At 41.8% G+C, this 24,089-nt stretch overlaps 1 protein-coding gene across 4 annotated transcripts in view; it reads left to right on the forward strand.

Annotated features, from left to right (window-relative positions):
- Nucleotides 1-22,993, forward strand: part of fstl5 (follistatin-like 5) — a 168,471-nt gene extending 145,478 nt beyond the window's left edge. For all 4 annotated transcript variants that reach the window (XM_044040724.1, XM_044040726.1, XM_044040725.1 and 1 more), the window contains 4 exons: nt 7,122-7,271; nt 10,614-10,721; nt 12,952-13,076; nt 20,022-22,993. In XM_044040724.1, coding sequence (XP_043896659.1) covers nt 7,122-7,271; nt 10,614-10,721; nt 12,952-13,076; nt 20,022-20,724 — 1,086 coding nt within the window. In that variant the 3' untranslated portion in view covers nt 20,725-22,993. The remainder of the gene's footprint in view (nt 1-7,121; nt 7,272-10,613; nt 10,722-12,951; nt 13,077-20,021) is intronic.
- Nucleotides 22,994-24,089: the final 1,096 nt, after the last annotated feature.

The raw sequence follows: 24,089 nt of genomic DNA on the forward strand, positions 1-24,089 counted from the left end.
CTCACTGCACATGTTCTTTTTCTTGACTGTCGGGCAAAGTTGGACCCTGTGTGTGTCCATGTGGACAAAAGTCTGCTGTGAGAAGGTCTATTATGCCAGGTTTATTCAAGACACACATGAGCATTGTACACATGTTGTATGAGCACATCATTCCAAAGATCACTGACCGCTCACTTAGGTATTTTAATCCTCATTTGATATTGTCTTTCACAGTGAATATACACAGTCTTTGGGGGAAGATTTTAAGCCTGGAATCTTCTGCATTCACAGGCAGATAATCCTTAATGAAGATTAGAAATAAAGACGAGCCAAAATCCAACAAACATTCTCCTTTAACTCTAACTCCATTCTTACGCCTCACCGCTCGTTTGATTGGAAACAGCGCATGTTGAAAGGAAGGCAGAGGCTTGGCCCAGATATTTGCTCTACACCAGAAGCCCCAGAATATTGGACATTTGCCCCCCAGAGGCTACTTTATTATTAGATGATATCTGAAGAGTTGTTACAGTTATTACAATGCACGTATTTAAGCAAAGGCGTCAAAGCCACAGGGTGAAACTCTGTGAAGCTTCAAATTCTGGATTCATGTAATAACAAGCGCTGAAAGGAAAAGTAAACTGATTTTGTTTTTCGAAAGCAGATGATTTTGTTGTAGTGATGCAGGCACTGTATTTAGTTGTTTTGTTTTTTAAAATCCAAAAGTCTGCTTTGAAGTCGTCAATGACTCTGTGATGAATCTCATTATGACAAGGGATCAAGTGACTGTGTCGTGAAAGCTGCTGTAGAAAGAGACAAAGCCACAGGCAATTATCACCAGACTGTGTCTTTCACTTCATTTAGTCACTTTGTGTCTCTGGTTTTTTTTGCAAACATAGCGACTTCCATTAACCTTGTTTTCCCGTCGCAGCAGATGGGGGAAGAAAAGTTACCTGTTTTTAATGTTGTGGTTAATTGTGTAGTGCAAATTTCAAGCTGCATCTGATCCACTCTTGATAAGGTGCATAACACTTGTGAGATGTTCTCCTCGTCATGGAGCATGTCCCAGGAATATCCCGTCATTTTATCCAGGAATTCATAAAAACTTGACTTATTTGATGTAAAAAGTCATTAATATTTGGACATTATTGTCTGGTCTTGTCTACGAGACCTTTTATTATTTTAGATCTACTGTGTATAATGTTGTGGAGTCTAACAGCTGGCTCTCCACCACCAGCACCAGTGTAATAATTCAAGGCATCATTTGGATTATTCTTAAGTAAAGTTGTAAACTCTAAACAATCAAACGACCTGCACGTCTCTCTCGCCCAGGTGTTGTCTATAAACTGCAGATTTATAGCTGTCAGAGACTCATTACACTGTTGAACGCTCCCCACTTTAAATTCTGATGTTTTATTACAGCTGAATATTTTGCCAAAAAAACAAATAGCGTAATAAAACAAAAATGTTATGAGGAACTTTTTAAAAGCGTAAAGCCTTTAACGTTCTCCACCGTGACGTGTAAACTTCTGTGATTTGAAAGAGTAGAGATTTTTTGTGTGTGTGTGTGTTTTCAAATGAGAAAGTGTGTGATTGATTGTGTTATTTATTTTTTCGCCAGCCTGGCGTCTGGCTCAGTAATACCTCCTGAAATCAATCATTACCAGTCAATAGAGTTTATACTGGGAAGAATTAGCACAGACTCTTATTCATGGGAGCAGGTGAAGCTTCAGTGCACCGCTGTTAGACTTGCACATTTGCCTCAAACCGATTAATACCGTATGAATAGTGATGTCATTGTCTCCACCATCGTGTGGCACAGTGGTGGGTTTAGAGACAGGTCACGGAGGCAGCCACCTCGCTCCCGGCAGCGTCGGGGAAACGCACGGTGGAAAAAGAAGTCTGGACTCCTGTGATCTAGTTTTCAGTCGCTCATCGGTGCAGCACATCGATGAGTGTGAGTCTGTTAACCTCATTATAACTTTGCTGAGAAGCTCTCTGACGCAAACACGGATAATGTAGTGGCAGGTCCAAAAGGTGGCGCCGTGGTGAGGATTGACATAAATGTAAATCTTGCAAACATCGCGAATCATAACGCATTTCCTGTCAAAACAATTGCAATTAGATATTTATTCAGAATTGTTCAGCCGTAGAAACATTATACAGTCTTTAGTAAAACAAAAGAACAATGCATTTATGATGAAAAACAAATCTATAAATGACTAGAATAGAATAGAAATAACTCATTTTAACTTGATGTTACGTGGTGGGCCACATGAATCCATTGGGGGGGCCACATGTGGCTCACGCGCCTCAAGTTTGAAACCCCTGCTCTGCCAAATTAAACATGCAGATCACATAAATGTATAATTATTGCTTTTTTTTAAGGTTTGTGACAGTAAAAATAAACAATACATTAATTACTTTATGTCAGGCTTAATTATTTATGATTTCTCCACAAACTCCTGAGGTAAATATCTGTTTCACTAAGTTCCCTGAGTATCAGCAGCCTGATCTACAGTAAAGCCATGTTCAGTTGACCGGCCACAGTTTCATCAAATCCTCTTCAATTTGTATTCCATACGGATGAGATTTGAAAGTTCACGTCCAAAACCAATGTCTTGTGTCTGACTTTCATGTTTCAACACGACTGCTGTCTGTAACAGCACGCACACACACACACACACACACACACACACACACACACACACACCTGCATGCCTGCTCAGTATTGGAGCAGGTCATAGTCCAGCATATTTCTGGGTGAGATTTAACTGTAGAGGACGCCGCTCTCCTTCATTGTTATTCTGCCAATGCACGTCAACGCTCAGTGAATTCTGATATGACTGTTGTCTCATGTCACGTGGCCTCATCCTGGATATATTATTATTGTATATACTGTATGACTGATCCAGGACCACACGTGAAGTGACACAAATCTGAATCTGGTCAAAGTTCTGCGTCCAGACAGTCTTGACAAATCTGATCTGGAGTCACTTCAGCCTGGAAGCTTGAACGAGCTGTAGAAACAAGTCAAATGACACAAGTCCTGTTTCACACATCCTGGTATTTATCTCGTGTCGTTAACCCCTTGATTTTATGGCTGTGAGTTCTTCTGCCACGTTTTCCAAGAGAACTTTCACTTTCAATATCTGGCAGTTACTCAACTGTTTAGGAGTCACGGTACTGACAAGCTGACGCCACAAACGTGCGACGCGCTGGTGAATCTCGTCCTGAGGTTCTACCGTAACGACACGTATATGTGTGCAAACTCTATTTACAAATCCAGTCTACGGCGACAGGATGGCAACAGAAGTGTTAATATAAAATGGTTTTAAAATAGTTATTGATAATCACATGGTTGTTTGTATCAGTGCTGTGAAGTGACTTCACTGAGAGACCAGTAAGGTGGAAGCACCATTTATCACCGGCAGCTCTCCGGCAGCAGAAATATCCGAAGCGACTCGCTGACAGATTTACACGTGTTCTCGGAGACGGTTTCCACTGAGCTGCTTCTCATCCAGGAGCCCTGCACTGATTGGATGACTGTTACACATAATGCAGTGCCATAAATGCACAACAATCAGCCGCGCGTGAGAGCGGTGAGAGCGGTGAGAGCGGTGTTTGTATTAGGATATCAATCACTGCGAGTGCCGCGCTGCCACTTCAGGTGCTGCCTCGGGGGGGGATTGCTGCTCAAAGGCAAGGCCGCTCCCAACATGGCGCTCGTGTTTCCTCCGTGGCAAAGAAGCCTTGATTGATTTGTTTATAGTAATCGCACCGCTGATCCATTCTCCTTAACTACCAGGAAGAGTGTTTAACTGTGATACACACAGTATCAGAGATAACACTCTGATGTCCAACTGTTGAAAAGTCTATTCAGGAAATATCTTTATTTCACTTCCTTCTGCAGCAGCACAGAAATCCAAAGTGCTCTAAAGGGACATAATCAACAGTTCAGTGCTCTTGTTCTCACTTATTTTGACCTGACTCTACCAGCCCGATCTCTTGATTTTCTTTTTCAGAGAAGTTCTTTGTGGTGATGAACAAGGTCAAAGTGTGTGAATATTCAGCATTTCATCTGAAATACCCACTCTGCTCTTCACTGAAATGTGCTCTGCATGATCAGACTGCAATCAAATGTGACGTGACAGGGCAACAAGGTGCAGGTTTAATGAGTATACAGAGAGAATGGCAACCTGTCGTGACTTCAGACGCAGGGATCTGAACTTCCATTTCTGAATCGTCGAGCTTTGCGATTTGACCGGCGTCGTGTTGACACTGTGCACTGCTCGGCTCGACTCGCGTTTACACAGTTTAGGTATCAGTCACGTTGTTTTCCAGGACGTCATGGTGGCGACCAGAGCAGTCCTTTCTGGTGTAACTGAATCATTAGTGAAACAGTCGTTAAGCACAGACACAGTCACTGAACGGCTTGTGATTTCAGCAGAGCTGTCTCTAAATACACCAGACTCCTCTGTTAAATATTGAGTTTATAGACATTTCCTTGCTAAATGTTGGCGATTGACGCACGTTTTCAGGATCTTTTAAGTCTTTTTAACTGATCTACAGTTGTTCGCTTTGATTCTTGTGTCGGACGTCGAGGTCATGACGACACATTTAAGTCTGGGCTCAGCTCGCCTGCAGCCTCGTCAGAGCGGGTACTGATAAAAGCACCAGGTTCTGTCATCCGGTTCTGATGGAAAAGCACACAAACACGAGTCGATTCGAGCCGTGCTAGAACTGTATGGTGGAAAAGCACCACAAGTGTCTATTAGATGACACCGGCTGTCAATCACGCCGGTGTCCACTCGCACGTGCCGTCATCAATCGTCTCTTTTCCTCTAAACAGGAATAAAATAAACAAAATTTGCATCGTGTTCTATTAAATAACCAGTAAATAATAAATCGTTTTTCTAGCAGTCACCAACTTGATATGCTTATTTCCTAGATGGCTTCACATTCTTACCAGATTAAACAAAAGTACAAATGCAATTGTGTCCAAACTAGCAGTTATGAATAAACCATATACAGATATGAGACCGGCAGCTTCATGAATTGCTAACATTTTGTTTTGTGCTGTGTATTTTGCATGTATTAAAAAACGTCACAGGATGATGTGACAGAGGAATCAGTCTGATCTCACATTAAACCAGATTATAAATGTAATTAGGTGAAAATCTAATCTAGATCCGACGTGTGGATATGAATGTGTAAATGGTGTAAATAGTGTAAAAAGCAGTTTGACAGTTGATTCAGGGGAAGAGCCACCAAGTTCCTGCAGCTGTCCTGCATTTTTAAATCCAAATATCCGTCCAGGCTTGTGTTATGTACTTTAATTACTTTTGTCCCACTAATAGAGACCGATCACGAGGCAGCAGAGACCAGATCGAAACCTATCGACCTCATCCACAAGGTCATATCTGTTCTAGAGAGACACATCGACGTGTTAAAGTGAACGACATTTAAGTGTAAAAAAATGTTTATTCAACTCAAACGTGCGGTGAATTGTCAGCGTGGATGAGTTTGGTTCATTAAACCGACTCGGCCTCAATGTTGACTCACTCTCACGATACAGTCGCTCAAACGTTTACAAGAGCAAGTGAAGGAAATGAAGGAAATTTGTATTTGCGTCACATGAAAAATGTGTTTTGCGTTTGGCATGTTAATAATCTACAGAAGTGTGGGTCGAATGGTAAAACACTGCATCACGCTGCATGTTTTCCGCAGTTTGGATTGAGAGCTTAGAGAAACACCTGGAGGGAACAGAGCTGTGGTGCGCTGCTACTTTGCCTTAACATTCCTCTTTTTGACACGTTGGGTGTTGCTGCTTTACTGTTTTCCAGCAGATTTCTTCCCCACAGATGGCTGACGCTCCGTCTCAAATATATTAACTCTACAAATCATCCAGCAGCTTAACTGGGGGAATATCAGAATCCTCATATTTCTCGGCCGCACTGTTTAAATGTCATCATCCACACGGTCACGACAGTAAAGAGTCAAAATCCTTATAGAAAAATACTTCACCGTAGTATTTTATGAAGTATCTGTTTGTAATTGTTGTTATTGTACTGTGTGAGAAAGAAGAGCGTTCTGTAACAAAGAGGAGAGAACGCTCATCTATTCTCTGTATCTATGTAAATTGTTAACACGTTGTGCACCCACATACATGCAGAGACATATGCAACACACACAAACACAGCCGCCTCCATTCACACCCTCAGCTGGGCGTCAGAAGTTCGCTTTCTCACCTCTTAAAAGGTGCAATAAGTAAGACTTTTACAGCGATATAACACAAAATGACCACAGCGTGGGTCTGCAGGGATTTCACATGGTTCAGTAGCACTGACTCACCGCTGACTTCAGCGAGTGCAGATATCTCTGGCTTATGAAACCACGGAAAGATGATGACGATGATGCGTTACCACGACACGGAAAGACACTGCAGATGCAGCGAATTATAAACCTTGTCAGGAGGCCAAAAAATGCCAAAGTACCGTCATTGTTTTAAAATGAAGCACTTTAATCTGCCTCTAGAGAGAAAATAAAGAGGGCAGGGATGAGCTGCTTACTGCAGCAGGGATGAGATAAATCCTGCCCCCTCCAATCCTTTACATAGTTCACTGAAGTTCATACATTACCTAATGTCCTTCCACCTAAAAGACATTGGCCTGTGGGAAGGCACCTGTCACAGGCGGCCTCTGTGGTTGTAAATACAGTGCAGGAGAAAGAGTCCTTCATTCATCCTTGCTGGCCAGTAGCTCCCTAAATCATCCCACAGAGCCAGGAACAGGCGCCTGGGCACAGCCTATAGGCTTCCAGGGCCAGGAAGGGGCTGAGGAGGGAGAAGAGCTCCACAGACAGAAGGAGGGTGATAAAGGTTCCTGTTGCCGCTGCCAACACTGGCAGCCGAGCATCCGCAGATCTCCTGTTCCGTGTGATACGTGCGGGCAAAAAGGCAGCAGCTACGGAGAGATTTCATCTATCCAAGTTGCCAAAGATAAAGACGCCTCACATTATCACAGGTGATAAGACTGCGAGTAGTAAGCAGCGACCGGTAATGACTGGAAGAAGATAATTGTTTTTTAACGAGCTGCATTTCCTTGTGATATAAAACACTTCATAGTTTCTTTTGTTTTCGTCAGGAGGAAGTGTGTCCGACCTCGCCGGGAGACGTGGTCCAGAGGTGTGTGTGGTCATCAGCGGTCAACGTCAAGGACAAGTTCATTTACGCAACGCAGCCGACCTTGAACCGAGTGCTCATCGTTGACATCCAGTCTCAGAAGGCTGTCCAGGTAACGTCACCAAAGAAGAATAGTCCACGTTCAATGAGAAGTTTCAAAGAAAAAGTGACTTTTTTTCCCTCTTTGTAAAAACCTGCAAACTCTGTCTGTCTCCATCTGTACAAACAACCTCAAGGTTGCACTTGTTTAGTTCCATTCTCTGTTTTCAACAAAGTGTTGAACCCACAAAAAAGTGTCCAGAGTTGGAAGTTGAAGGCGACGCCTTTATTGTGATAAATGATAAATATTGTTAAACAGACATGTTAGAATACAGTGTCCTTCATCCACGGTAAGAAAAATATAGTAGTTTTGTGCTGAATTCTCCAGCTTTTACCCAAGTTCAACTTTTTGGAAACATGTTTTTTTTACTTAAGATATGTCCGGACTTAAAATATTCTACTTGAGTAATAATTTATTAGGATATAAATACACAAGAGTGAGCGCTGTGGTGTTTCTCACACCGGCCCTGGTGAGATTCAGGAGGCTGAATAAATCACAACAACACTTTTTGACAGTTGACTCCGGCCGGCGTCTGTAATGTGGGCAACGGTCGGCGCTTTTTCCACATGTGGAACGTTTAAAGACTCGGCGCGAGGAAGAAAGTGGTGAGACACGCGAGGTCGAGAAGGATTTGCACATCGCCGACTGCAAGGATGTTTAAACCGAAACTGTGGAAGTGCTTTGAATCGCTCGGTTGCCTGGCAACGGGCGCACAATGCAGCTGAGTGATGGAAAGAGATACTGACATTCTTTAGACTGTGGATGTCTGACAGCCAATCTTAATTAAAGGCTGATCTAAAGCAACTATGAGGCTGCCGCTCAAAACATTTTATTTCTCCGTCTAATTGTGTTATCACCAGCAGCTGTGCAGTCACACACCTGTAATTTTCAGATCCATAAAATGAGGTATGCATGTTGTGACACCGCACAGTAATGTGCATTTGCACTCTATATTCTTAATTGGACTCCCACATTGTTTTTTTCAGACAGTCTTGTCATAACATGAAGACTAAACTGTAACCAGAGGCTGCAGAATCAAATCACAGATGTGTTCACTGGTGCTCTGTCCAGGCTTTTGCAGACCACAGAACAAGACAAAGAAAATACTTCTATAATAATTACACAAAGAGCCTCAAAGCCTCACATGATATGAAGAACAGTGCAGGGGCCCGGACCAAGGACTTGTTTTGGTTATTTTAGATCTGGTTCTTTTTGTTTTTTCTAAAATATCTGCATTTCCTAGTTTCCAACACTCGCTAAGAATCTTTCCTCACAGTTTATTTGTACCTTTAGTGCTTTCTTTACACAGTGATCATTGATTATATAAACCACTTAGCAGAATTATGTTGTCTATTTTCATTTTAGGAAGACGGAGACTCCTGTGTTTGGAGCAGGTGAAAAGAAGAGTGTAAAAATGAGCAGATTGCACCTGTTATTCTAACATGTTATATATAACATGATATGTTTCATCAACACGTCTCGTCTCCGCTTCCAGCTGCTAGCTACAGACTGTGGACACGACTCAGGCTGACATTCAACATTGCTCCCAATTACAGATTATTACTTTTTTAGTTCAGATCATTTAAAAGTTTATTTTATTTTATTTTTTTTAGATCAGACAACTGATGATTTTGTCTCGTCTCTGTTTCAAACAAGTCAAAGTGCCACATTTCAGCTTCAACATCAACGTCTTTGACCTTGAGTTGAGCTGCTGACCTCTGACGTGAGCGGCGTTCATACAAACTGCTCCTGTCAAGACTTCCACTTAACCCTGACACTGTGACCCCGGCCGTGTGTGTGTGCAGTCTCCGTCACAGGTGGCGCCGGAGAGACGATCCGCTGCCACCTCGCTGCACCGTTTGCTTCCCTGAGAGGAAATGACACGAGTCCCCCTGTGACAACATTCACTTAAATCATCAGCGTCTGTGGTTTTAATGCAGTTGTGTTTTTCTTTCTCGTACTTTTACATATAGATTACGTTCTATATGTGGGCGGCCTTCTCTGTGGGCGTGTCTGGGGATGAACTCCAACATAAGAGACTTTTTATGGCTCAATAGGATTCATGAGAAAGTGTACGTGACCATCCTGTGATCTGTGGATCTTTCACCGATCATCCAGCTCCGACGTTCCTTCCTTCTCTCACTGGTGCTGTGAACGCTAACGGGGGAAATAAAAGCCCCACAGGTTGTGAAGTTTTCAGGGCAGCCCCCCCTGGTGGCACGGGAAGCCACCATGAAGAAGATAGTCGTCCCACAGGCCGCCACAAGCTCATTATTCGGACGCCTGAAGGTTCAGCTTCGTTGCATTGTATTAGCGGTTGATAATTAACCACCTGATCCCATTTCTCATTTCAACTGGCAGGAAAAAAAAAGGTCTCCTCTTTGTTGTTTTATAATATGCCTAACATGCATGAAACGCTGCTAATGAGAAAATGAATATTGAAACTCACCAATTAAATATTTGAAGACTTGTTTTTTTTCCTTCTTCTGTGTAGATTGTTGCACACAGTTTGTTTTTCCCCGTGCGTCATCTCACGACAGATTCCTCTGTGGTCACTGAAGTTACAAGAGCATATTGGGAGGATTTTAGTCATATTCCTCAGCCAGAAAGAAGATGAGAGTCAGGAGGAAAAAGAACAACATGAACACCTGTTTCCTCCGATGACTACATGCTCAGAGATTAGTGGGGATTCAACAGAAATTCTCATCTTTTTTTTTCTCTTTTTTTTCATCTCTGAAGAGCTGTTCACTCTCTCAGTGAAACAATATATACTTTGCTTAGGTAAACAACACCGCGAGGACAGCACAGCAGCACAAACATGACATAGAACGTAAACCGAAGTTGAAAGGAATTGTGGGAATACAGGATTGCGATGATTGCTTTCTGTAAATGTTATTGAAAGAGAAACAAACATCTTCTCCTCCACAGTTTCTCTCGTCTCCGTCTTTCTGCATTCAGCTGGACATAATGTGCAGGGAACACTTCTCTGTCACATGTGACTCATCTTTCCCTTCTGACTCGCCGCGTGTCAGGCAGCGGATAAAGACTGAAGGCAATTACTTCAGTGTGGTGAAGCAATTGTGTGTCACCACTTGATCTGAAATGCAGCTCGACGGCAAAAAACACCTTGTACATAAAAAGCACACCTTCAGTCTCTGCCTTGTTAGAGGAAGACCTGCTCCTGTCAACCCCGATGCATTAGTGTGCGGGGAAACTTTTCAAAAGCATTACCACTGCACATCAAAGAGGGATCTCTTCAAACGCAAAGTCTAGATTCCCTTTTAAATTGTTATTCTGCAGCCCCGCTGTCTTTAAAGGCTCACTCTGGTTTGGTTTGTGTGTGTCTCCCTCCAGACGGTCAGCACCGACCCTTATCCTGTGAAGCTCCACTACGACAAATCTCACGACCAGGTGTGGCTGCTCAGCTGGGGAGACGTGGAGAAGAACTTCCCCACTCTGCAGGTAAATCCACAGTCTACTGTTCAGTATTATTCCTCTTTTCTATCCTGGTACATAGAAGCACAAAGAAGCAACAACTCTCAATGATTCTGTTTTTGTAACAAAGTAAAATGGCAGGGGAAAAAAAACACGGATATTACAATTTCCTGGAACATAAATGGACATCTTCAAAAAAAAAACACACATAAATCAGAGTCGGTGACAGATTAATTCATCGAACATAAGACAACGACGAGCTGATTGTAATGAGATACCGTGTGTAGACATTTCATGAGACTAAATATTGCAGTAAAAGAATGAAATATTATACAAAGAAATTGCATATTTGCATATTTGTCTACACAGGAAATCCACAAAGTGCAAGTGCAGCGTCAGCTGACACGCTCACGCGCCCAAACTTGTGCTGCGTTTTGTTCTCAGGTTGTAGAATAACTTTCTTTTCACATTAGTGACTTACCTACTGTATATCATAAATAACCTTATTATCACCACCGCAGGAGGCCAAGGCGACTAATTAAATGTGAATTCCTTCTTGAAGTGTTTCTCCTCTTTTTCCTCCTCCACCGTGACATGAAACGTGGCATTAATCACTGCAGCCTCTCTCTGTGATTTTCATTTGCCCATGTGTTTGTCCTGCCTGATGACGGTAATTAATAGTCACTTACAGTGAGCACTTGACACATTTTCAATTATGTTGGCTGTGGACTGCGGCCCAGTGGAATTGAAGTAAAAACAGGAAAAAGAAAGGTGTTGACTAATGGTCGCACGTCTGCAGAGTCCAGAACCAACAGAGATGTGGGCGCTGCATATGTTTACAGAAACATTCGTATTATTATTATCATTCAGAAGATTTATGACCACGATATGCATTCTTAATTAAAAAAATACTGTTTGTATTGGCAACAAATTATCACCATCACATTTATTACATGTGAATAAACAGACATGAATCTGTAACCGTCCGATAACCATTTATTTCCAAGCAAATCGTTCTATAGTTACAGCTTTAACTTTGACGTAATGTCGTTTTCTGGTTTTGATTCTGACATGATCTGATCTTACAGTTTATTTTCATCAGTTCATCTGAAACATAATCAACAGTTAAAACGTTCACTGAATGATTTATAATTTGCCATCAAATCTGCTGTAACTTAATCTAATCAACCACAAATGTTGATAAAATATTCTTCTGCACCGTTCGTACATGACGTATAGTCGCTGCAGCGAGCCACAGTCGACAGTTGTTGTTTATTGGCCTCTTAATTCATGTTAGATTGCTGTTGGAGGAATTGTAGCCTCTTTAATACATAATGTAGTTTTTTTACACACTGGTCAGGAAAATATGGACGTTAAGAGTCTCAAATTCAGCCAGGAAATCAAACAACTTGCAAAGATTTATTGGCCATGCACGTCTGACTCCGCCTCCGTAGATGGCGCTGTACTGTATCTCCCTCTATAAGCTAGTGCGTATTGGATCAGTTTCCTGTTGACCTTTGTGTCACCGAAAAACAAACAAACAAACGGCGAGATGATGTTGTTGTTGTTCTTCATGTTTCGTTCCTGCTGTGCACGATAATTGATCAATTAGATCGAGTGTGGAACACGTGTTTGTGGTGAAAGACGCCGCCGCAGTCGCTGACTTTAAGAAAAGCAAATTATTGTCTTTGTCTAAAACACACTGAGTTTGCTGCTGCTGCAGCATCATAAACCAAAACAGACAAAAAATGTTAAATATTTCCAGATTCTCAGCATGTCTCCATGACTTATATTTTCTATGAAATAAATCAACAAATATCTCATCCTTTTGATAGTATCTTTTCATTCTCCCGTTGCCTCTGACATTTATCTTGATTCAGCTCGAGTCACGACGGGATTTTACTTGAGAATCCTGCTCCTCGTCGCCCGCACTGAAATTCACAAAGCAGGGTTTGTGCTCTGTGGCTTAATCAAAGAAAACAACACAAAACAGCCTACACACAGAACTCAGACGAGAGTGACAACAGAGCACATCACCTCCCACTGAGACGGCCCCACATCTCAGCAATGAGGGGATGTTACAGTGCAGTGAGTGCGTACGAGCAAAGATAAACACCATGGTTTTGTATGAGGAGATTCACTGATTCAATCAAATAAAAACCAGTATTTTTTGTCCTCCGATTGCAAACTACAGAGACTAGAGACCGGCAGCATCGAGACTCGTGTTAAACCGCGTCCTCTGTTGATGTTTCCCCAGGTGATCAATCAGGCCAGTGGAAGAGTTTCCCATCACACCGTCCACACGCAGCCCGTCGGCAGACGCTTTGACAGAGTGGACGACTTCTTCATTCCCTCCTCCAGCCTCATCATTAACCACATCAGGTACGATCCAAGAACTTATGCAAATTCATTTTGCAGACTGAATTCATCCCATTGGCATTTTCATCTTTATTTTCTATACTCAATACTTTAGTAATGAGGCGGATGAGCGTTTTGAGTGAGAGCAGGTGGGCACTTGTCTGTTAATGGAGGTTTGGGGAGAAAGGCCCCGGTGGTCATTTGAGCTGCAGACGAGCACATGGCCACTCACCGGTAAAACCTGTGCATCAGCGATGTTGAATTAATTCTTTAAATCTGAATGTTATGAATCAAATGACGACAGAGTGAGTTAACGGCGACTGATCACATTTTAATTACCGAAGGTTCAGTTTACCACTCAGAGCTGCTTTACGCCACATTGACACAGTCATCAGGAGGTTAAGTGTCTTGTGTTCGAGCCGGGGATCAAACCCACGACGTAAGGACAGATGAGTGCTTCTAATAAGTAATATTAATAATTTACCAGCTATTGTTTGTTAATCTGTTTAACTATCGGTTAAAGAACTTGAGATTTTAATATTTATTGTATTGTACAGTCGCACAATACTGCATTCATGTTAAAATGAAGTTATCTTTATCAGGTAGAGATGTTTGTAATATCCTCACATGACATATTTTTATTGTGTTGGATAAATAGATAAATGTCAGTATCTGCCTCACACTGTGGCCACTGAGTGGATAAAGGAGAAAGTTTCAGTATCCACTAATGAAACCTGAAAAAAACAAACAAACAAACAAAGCAACTCTTTCCCATATCAGCGCGTCCTTATGCGAGCGTCTGTGAGGCAGTGTGGTATCTGTGGAAGCACCAGCTCTGTCACTGAAATGAGGGTAGGCAGTGTAATTATGTTGCTAAGCATCCAGAATGGTGAGTTAATGCTGATGACCACCATTTGGACCAAGCAGCACTAAATCAGCACACTGTGGGAATGCTACTAAAGAAAAAGACTCAACTCAAAGTTCAACTATTACAATCTAATGTTCTTTTTCAAGAGGCAATTCAACGCCCTCAGTGCATATGTGTTCACAAATGCTCTTCTACTTGTGTTCTCACTGAGGGAAAATGGATCCGTATAAAGCGCTAAGACATTACAGGTGAAAGGCAGAAGCCACACTTTCATGAGCAGCTGTCATACGTGAGCTCAACGTGGACGGAGAAAAGCAGCTTTCAAATGCTCGGCTAATGTCAGGGAGAGGCCAGGAGCAAGCGGGAGGTCTGCAGGATTTCAAGATGCTAATGGTCTGAAGGGGAAGAAGGAGAAGGGGGGGGGGATTTGGTTGCAGGAACAAGTGTAATTAGATCCACTGAGACCTGTTGGAAAGGTTGAAGGAATGTGTGGCCGCTCGGTTTTGCCGCGTTACGTTTGAAGCGTTTGCTGTACACGACACCTACTTATCATTCCTGATGTTCTTAATGTAAGCATACTGATTACTGCTCCGGCCAGGTCTGCTTATCATGAATGTTTTTACATCACTGAGAGCCTGAACCTGCATAATGGCCTTGACAGAGTAAACATGTGGCTGGTGTAATGGCGCTCTTGGCATTTCAATTACATCCCAGATGCTTCTCACTGTACAGCTGCAAAAAAAAAACAACCTTCTAACTAACAATTCAACTCATTTTCTTGAATATTTTATAGAGCAATAATAATAATAATAATATTATACAATATAGCAGCCTGGGATTTATTTATTATTCTCATTTAATATACAACCATAGATTTAATTTTGGAGGGAATTATGAATATTTCGTGTTGGGATTACTCACAAACAAAAACATTTTGATTAACGATAGTAATGTAATAGTGTTTTTGTCTTCTGTCAGTAATTGACCTTCATTCAGTTTGTGTCACTGAAAAACATGTGCACATCATCTGTAAGTGTGAACATATCACAGATATGGAAGAAACAGGCGCTTTTCCACCAGACAGCATGACTCGGCTCGGCGTCAGACACGTCATTTTCCATTTCTATAGTACCTCCTCAATGTGGGCGGGGTCATCATAGCACGACTGCATGAAACGGCCACGGCGTTGTTTTATACACGACACAAACACACACACTAGTGACAGTCAAAGCAGTTGTTTTCAGTGGAAGTGGAAAAAAAAAAGATTAGTTCAGTATTTCCTGCATGACCGGAGCACAGACTCCGCCTGACACAGTCACTGAGCTGAAATACAGCTCACAATCGCCAGCTTTCAGCAGTGCTGTCGCTAAATTCACCAGACTCCTCTGTTAAATATTGGATTTTAGACATTTCCTTATGTTGGAGATGAACGCATGTTTTCAGGACTTCTGAGTATTTTTAACTGATGTTCGGTTTGATTCTAGTGCCTGGACGTCGCGCTCATGACTCTTCCGGTGACGACACTCTCTGACCAATCGAGTCGTCTGAGAGTCGAGTCATGCTTGAACTGTCACAACTTGTCGTAACTTTGTTACAAACCTATTAAACAACATTGTAACAGAGGTGTGAAGGAGTTCAGCTGAAGTAAACAAAAACACACTGACGTTTTATGTGTGTGTGTGTGTGAGACTCTTCTTGTCACAGTGCTTATTCTTCTAGCGGCCGAACCGCGGCGCCGATCGGTCGATTTAGCAACATGAGCGGTTAGTGAACAGCTGACATGTTCGGTAACTCTCACACATTATTTAATGCTGGGGGTGGGGATTCCCCTCAGCATCTACTATAAAGCCAGCAGGCGCTTCTTGGAGCTGTCATTCATCATATACATTGACTTACAGTCAGGCAACTCTGCATGTCAGCACAAAAAAAACAAACAAACTGCTATGTGTTATTTTTACACACACACACATAACAGTATCCTGCAGCTCAAGCTGCCCACACCTATTTTTCACAAATTTCTCTTCATTGCACAAACTGCCTTTTGGCAAAACAAGCCGAGCGAGATGTTGATTCAATGTTTTTGGTATGCTGGAGGATGACTGAGCAGGAATTGCTGGGTTACAGATATCTATTACAGTGCAGCAGCCACTGTTCTGTTCCGTGGCCCCGGGATCTTTAACTAAACTGCAGAATAAACATTACTTTGAGGTCAATAATGATATACGTGTCGTAATGTGCCAGAGGCTCAGAGCGTATACAGATGTAAAGTTTATAACACGCATGAGATGCATTCAAAGACCCTGGTAAATGGCATCACTTGTGTGGGATCGACAGTGTTTGTGAGCTTAGCGGAAGATGCATTCAAGAAACCTCGTAAACCTCATTAAGTAAATGCTTCATCACGGTAGAAAGATATGTTCTCATGAATGCAATCATTGATAAAGAGTTGTTGTGTATTTTTAGTATATTACAAATCATTTATATAATTAAGCAAATCATTTTATAGTCACACCCATTGCTAGTTACCAAGTGTTTGGTATTTTCTCTCCATACACAACTTTACACACAGTGTGTAAGCTCGCTCTCAATAGTTGTGTCTCCATTTTAGTTTTTCCGCAAAATAGAAGCAATTTTTCTAAGGTTTCAACAAACTTGCAGGTGTTTTGCATATGAGCCGTAATTCTAGTCTCGCGACATTTTTCTCTTCAAATCTCGTCCCATGAGACTCTGAGGAAAATGGCTGAAAGAATTTTTTGTTTCCATGGTTTTGGAACTGTGATCTCGACTGGAAACTGCTGTTGCTATGATCGTTTTCAGCAGAGGTCGAAGGCAGCGTGTGAACTACACAACTGCACACTGCCAAACTTCTATATCCATGTCTAAAGAACCCCCTCATGAGAGCGTACAAATGTTTCAGCGACGTTTGAGAGGTCGTTCGCTTGTTTGAAGTGTCGGCGTTTGCATTACAAGTTTTTTTATTGTGATATTTAGGTTGTGTGGCTAACTTTTAAGGCTAATGGAAACACAACTAATGAAATCGATAACCAAAGTCCTCATGAGCGTCAGCGACTGACGTCGTTTTGTATCCCAGATGTTTATGACAAACATGGATCAGCTTTTTTAAAGTTTGTCACAGACGACGACTCCCCTCTCTCTCTCTCTCTCTCTCTGTTTTCTACTAAAAGAGAGTGATTGGACTCGTCTCTCCAGCTGGTGAATCCCAGCTTCGCTGAACAGCAGGTCTGTTACTGTGACACTTCAGTGTTTCTGATCCCTGTTTCCAATAACTATCTCTACAAGGCTTTTATTGTGAAATATTTGCAGGGACTAGCAGTTGCACAGCCACACACTGAGAAGCCCTGACAATTGATCGAGTACAGAGGAGGATTTAGCGCATTGAAACGTGTATTATTATTATTGTTATTGATGGTGATTGTCAGAGGTAAAGCCGATGTAGATCAAAGCAGCAGTTGTGCACAGGCACGCCATTAAAAGACGACCAAAATGAATGAAACGCTCCATTACCTTTAATATAAATACAGATTTCTATGGAGTGTTGGAAACATTTTAGATATTGTTTTACAGAAATCCCTCCTACATGAATCTACCATCGTCTGTGGAAACTGAATATTCTCAGTGTACCAAGACGAAGATGACGAAGTGAAAATGAAAGAGTGACCACTGGCCTGATGTGGAGAACCAGAGAGAACTGTTAATGCATTAATCAATGGTACGAACGACAAACAGCAGCTGTGGGTTTGGCTGAGAGTAATCAGTGTGTGCCAGTGACGCAGCCCAGCTGCCTTCACATCAGAGCACAGCCAAACAATGTCTGATTATTCATTTATGAAAAGGTGAAAAGTCTGTGAAAATGATCATTTCAGTGCAGGATAAATGCGTTATTGACCTTTAGCTTCCAAGAATGTTATCGATATCTATCGCAGCGGATCTGCACTGCTTATTGATTCATCACAACGGCCACTTTATTGAATACAATCCACAGCAAAACAATTACAGCAGTGTTTGACAGGCAAATCACCGGCTGCCACTCCCACAGGGATTTTATTATAAACTGCAAATTGAAAATGAAAAAATGAAGAAAATGTAATCCAACAAATGAACTTTAAAGTTAGAGATTAGATTTGCTTAAAGAAAAAGAAAAGCATGGACTCACAGATGTGGATAATAATGTTTGTCTCACAGATTACAATTACAAGCTCACCCTCGATAAACTAGTGCACACATGATGGAAGAGAGGAACATTTTTTTGTTGCGCTACACAAACAAAACCAATCCCTCTGCCGTCGAGCTGCAGCTTCGAGTTTTGTGTCGACGTGCGTCCGGAGTGAGATTCTGAAATAACATCATGGTTTCATAGTATTGCATTATGTGCTTTTACATGAATTAAATGATGTAATATATTGTTTTAATGTCTCTAGTAAAAGCTCTACCAAGTAAAATATGAAGATGCTGCTGTATGTATGCATCTTCAATAACTTCAGATTATTGTTTACAAGGAAACGGACGAAGAAGCCTGATAGGAACATGAATAAGACATGTGAACACGTCAATCTGAAAACTCTGATCCCAGACAGAGAGAGCTGGTTTATGCCGATCGTGATTCAGATCCTCGTTCTGATGGTGACTGATGCACAAGAACGTGACATTGACATTGAACTGAGGATCAGTTTTTCATTCTTTCCAGGCTGAAAAAAGTGTGGAAGAGGAAGTCGAGCTTCTTCTTCTTCTTAGTCCGTTGTGACTGCACACCTCGATCAGATCATTCGATTTTGTGTCCATGTAAAACAGAGCGACTGTTGATTGACGTTTGTAGAAATCATCCTCACGCAGCACACACACACACATCTGACTATCCGACCGCTCGCAGCGATTATGCGGCGTCACTGCATCGACGCAGAATCAAAAAGACGTATTCTTTTTAAAAAACAACAACAGCAAGCCTGTTTCTATCAGAACTCCGGTCTCAGTGAAAACCTACAAGCACCCTCTACGTTTAAACTACGTGACATCAGAGCTCTCAGCTGCAGCCAGTGTGGGAAATTTGATCTCAGAATTTGCCCAAGGGCACATCAAACCACAACCTTCCAGCTGAAAGACGACACGCTCCACCACTGATCCACCCACACACATGTAAAAGTTATCTTCTTTGTAATTATTGTCACACACACACACACACAAAGCTTCAGGTCTCATCTTTTATGACTCGGCTCCACCTCGAGTCTGGACCTGACGGACACAGCGACCTCACGATCAATGATTTCCTCCACCGGGACGATGATGACGATGATGACGAGCTTTGTGTCACAGGTGCAGACGGCCCGACGCTCAAATGGCATCAAAGATGATGAGCAGCGGCGTGGGCTTCACGTGTCTGTCGGCATCGATCAGCTGCTGTTCCCTCTGCTCTGCTCCGCTAGAAGCTAACGTGCTATTAAGACATTTCCTTTGAGGGTTTTTTTTTTTGCAACGATTAAAAGTCTGAGATAATTCTATTAGAGAGGAAAATATAGGTGATGTCTTACTGCCAACACAAAACAGCCCGTCATGTGACCTTTAAAGTGGTTAAATGGACTTTTATTTCTTTGAAATGATGCCAGTTGAGAAGTCTTTTAATTATTTTTTATCACTTAGCATTTGTTATTGCAGGTTAGCGTCGCGCTGCTCAAATTTAACATTTGCTTCTTTTAAGAAACAAAACTTCACCGTCACAGTCAGTAAAATAGGAAAGGTAAGTAGATTTAGTTTAACTTAGTGTTGTCCTGATCAAATTATTATGAAATGTAGTCGATCTGTAGATCATCACGTTATATTCATGAAATAAAAAAGCTCAATCTTAGTTTTGTGCATTATTAGTTTTGAGTCATGATGGAGCCACGCCTTTTTTATGACTCCTCCACATCAGGGTCGCTGGTGCCAATCCCAGCTCTGACCTAAATAAGAAACAAACAATTTTCGCCATGTGTCCATCACTAAAGCCGCTGACATAAACATCTGGAAACATTGTGACAATTATTGTTGACTTTGGGGTTTGTGGTGGCGCGCCATCGATTCCTGTTTTCTTCTCTTTACGTTGTGTCCAGGTTCGGCCTCATCCTTCATCGGAATGAGCCTGTCCTGCACAAGATTGACCTGGAGACGACCACGTACGTGAAGAACATCAGTCTGTGGGAGTACAACTGCATCCCCAGGTCCATAGCGCACACGCACCTCGGCGGCTACTACTTTGTCAACTGCAGGCCCGACTCCACCGGCGCCACGCAGCCGCAGCTCGTCGTGGACGGCGTCACCGACAGCGTCGTCGGACAGAACCGCGACGTCACCGGCGCCCCCTACGTGTCCCCGGACGGCCATTACCTGGTCACCGTGGACGACGGCGACGGCCTGATGAGGATCCAGACGATCTCGGAGCGCGGGGAGATCCGGGAACCGTTCGACATCCACACGAACCTCCACCTGTCCGACCTGGCCTTCCAGCGCTCCTTCACCGAGCTCCACCAGTACAACGTGTTCGGCAGCTCCGGCCGCCAGACGGACGTCCTGTTTGTGGAGCTGAGCTCGGGCAAAGTCAAGATGATCAAGAGCTTGAAAGAGGCCACAAAGTCGTTTGAGTGGCCGTGGAGCAGTAGGAACAGGGTGATGGCCGGCAGCGGACTGTTCGGCCAGTACCTCATGACCCCGTCCAGAGAGTCCCTCTTCATCCTGGACGGACGACTCAACAAGCTCAACTGCGAGATCACCGACGTGTTTAAAGGCAACGTGGTGGTTTGGGTCGGGGAGTCTTAGGTCAAGACCTGAAGGAGATTTGTTTGGGTTTTTTTTGTCAAAGTTACTGTTGCACTGAATTCTGTTGCAGATTCTTTTTGAGGTGGAAGCACGACCGGTGAACTCCACTGATTCACAAACCAAAATTGACCATCGGTGTGTCCCCTGGATGAAGAGCCCTTATCCAAAATAGTAAGAAAAATGCAAAATACACAATTTATTGGTGTAGTTTAAAGTTTTTTTCTCTCACTGGGTGATTTGGTCTTTAAGTCGACATAAAAAAAAAAAAGCTGCTTCACATTTTCCTCCAATTGGTATGAATCCGTAAATATGTGCAACTTTTGCATTATTATTATTGAGTGTGGGAATGCTGTAGATAATCTCTGAACACAACAACTATTTAATTGGCAACAAAAAATGATACAAATATATATATATATACATAAATATATATATATATATACATATAAAAACCTGTAAGTGGAGAAGTAACTCTTGTAATTTAAGTTTACCCATCCCTGACTTTTTCCTGTGCCTTTAAGGAAAACTGCCCTCCATCAGCGGAATTAGTGTAATTATTCCCAGTGTGACTGCAAACTCCACCTCGTCCTTTGACCCCGCCCCCTCCATTCATAGTGAGCGTGGTTCCCCTCTCGACGCAGCTCTAATTAAAATAAACCCTCGCTGTGATCCCACCCCCCTTTGAAGTAGAGACGAAGCGAGTGGTCGGTTAAAGGTCGTGTGCCCTGTAACCTTTGACCCCGGCTTGTTACTAACGTTTTGGAATGATGATGATTTTTTTTTATTTTTTTTGTTCCTTTTTCCGTCCAAAGCAGAAAAATGAAAGTCAGTGCTGAGGATTTTTGAATCGCACACTGTACAAATTTGTCAGAGAGTTTCTTAGCGACGAGTCGATAGAGTAACACGTGTGTGTGTGTGTGTGTAACTTAACACAAAGAGAAGCATAGCGGAGTTTAATAGAATAACGTGTGGATGATGTTTTAATGTGCACACCAGGGGAGTGGGGGGTAGTTTTGTGTGTAGAAGGTCTTTGAGGAGAAGCTGTGAACGACATTGTCCCCGAATGCTCCTGCAGTAGATCCATAGCTGACAAATCAAAGACACCGTTTCCAAGCTGGACACACATTTCTATGCATTTTCACCCTTTGACTCTGAATCACTATGGGCAAACTGTATCTCCAATTTAGTACGGACTTTTGATGTGTACAGATTATATAAAGTCATTCTCCTTGTTTCGATCTTACGCGTATATACATATAATATATATATTTCGGTTTGATTTGACCCTTTTCTTTGTTTTTCCTTCCTCTCACTTTTCAAGTCCTTTAACCCTTTAACACCGAGCGCGTCCTCAGACTTTTGTGTTACCGTAGTTACGCGCCGGTTTCCTGGAAGTTAACAACGTGGTTATTTCGGTGATTTTCACTCACACTGTTGCAGGAAGCCGAATTATGGGATTAGATTTGTGTCAATATTATTACAAACAACCCAACACTAAATTACCCTTCAAAAATATTGTATTTTATTGTTTGAAAATACATTTGTGGGCGGGATAAAAATAATTGTATGTATCTAATGTTCATAAACTGACAAATGTTAGATATTTACAATTATTTTGTCAGATGTTGACGTGGAAAACAGACGGACAAAGAACAATAAAATACAATATATTTGATTTTTTTTTTCTTCTTAAAAAGTGTTGTTTGAAAATATTGACATAAATCTAATTTCATAGCAAATCAGAGTCTTTGTTTATAGAAACGCCTGTACATAGTTTCCATTGAGACACAAAACATCAAACAAATGTTACTTTAAATATGGTGTACACTGTTTCAAATTTCAAATCTAACAACAAATGCAACAACTTTGCATTTCAATTGTAAATAACTGCCAGTTATTGAACGTTATTCTGGAAAAATGGGCCCTTTCATGGTTAAAATGAGCAAAACCTTGGTGTTAAAGGGTTAAACGATCTGTGGTGTTGTGTAAATAGCAGCCGTCACCGCGAGTCCCTCAGTTTCTCACGAATGTACAGATTTGCGCAGGTTCCATCCGCCATCGTCCTTTTTAAGAAACGCCGTCACGAGCTTGTCATTGAGCCGCATCCTGTACTCGAGTATGTTGTGATCACATAAGCACTGCTTTCACCTCCACGTCACCATGTCTTGTACGTTTAAACTCATGTGATTGTTATTTACATGGGACAAAGAAAAAAAAAACACGCTTGTCATTTTATTCAACAATTAAAAAGTAAACCCTGAAAATAAAAGTGTGGTTTTCAGATTCTTTTTTCTTGTAAATTAAACAATCTTTTTTTTTTTTAGACGAATGGTCACATTCTGAGCAAACGCAGCCGGTCGCCAATTATTTGCTCCGAGAAAGATAAAAGCAACAGTGAGGTCAAGACTCCGCCGCCTCATTGGGTTCTTTTATTTGGCAGCGCAGAGTTTGTTCAGTATGATTATAATCAGCAAAGACAGAAAATCCACTTGGAAAAAGGTGAAATACTTTGAAAGCAGGGGCAGTAAAGATTTTTTATTTACTCATGTGGGGAGGTTATTTACTGATTCATCTTATTTATCATTCTATGTTACAAAAAGGATTTTTACGGTACGTTAAGGTGATTATTCTCGTTAAAAGTCCAGTGTGTAGACGTTGGGGGGGAAATCTATCAACAGGAGCTGAATATTTACATTTATGTTGGAAGTTATTTATAAACCAGAACATTTAGAGCTGTTGTTTTTCTCTTTCCTGACATTACAGGACAGTAACAACATGGTCAAATTCAATTTCCAGCTATAGTTATTATAACAGTACTCGTGTGGTAATAAGTAGGGATGGAAGATATCACACAGGTAACATTGAAATGAACTTTTCTACAGTAAAAAGCCTTTTAGCTGAGTCATGTTTGGACAATTTGTGTTACACAGTTGAAGAATTACGTCTTTAAAATGATTTGGTGTTATCAACAGCTTCATACGTTCATAAACACTGACTCGAGTGTGATATGGGTGATATCTAGGGATGGGTATGAATATTAGATTTGATCATTTAATTATAAAAGGTTTGTAATTATATCAAATAATATAATACTCTTGTCCCCGCGCACTGCCGCTGTATACACCCAAACACTCTTGATAGTTTGTGTCTATGACGACCAAACAGACGCAGAGCAACATTAACAGCATATCAAAGGTTACACACTGTAGCTTTAAGGAGAAATCTGAATCCGAGAGAAGGAAAATCTCACAAACACAGGAGGTGCAATATCTGATGAAGCCACAGTGAGCGTCATTTTTCAGTGAATTCATGTCCTGATCTTATTCCACAGACTTTGTTTCTCACAGATTTGCACAAATATCACG

The sequence above is a fragment of the Solea senegalensis genome, linkage group LG12 (assembly GCF_019176455.1).
Source record: "Solea senegalensis isolate Sse05_10M linkage group LG12, IFAPA_SoseM_1, whole genome shotgun sequence".
Classification (NCBI taxonomy): domain Eukaryota; kingdom Metazoa; phylum Chordata; class Actinopteri; order Pleuronectiformes; family Soleidae; genus Solea; species Solea senegalensis.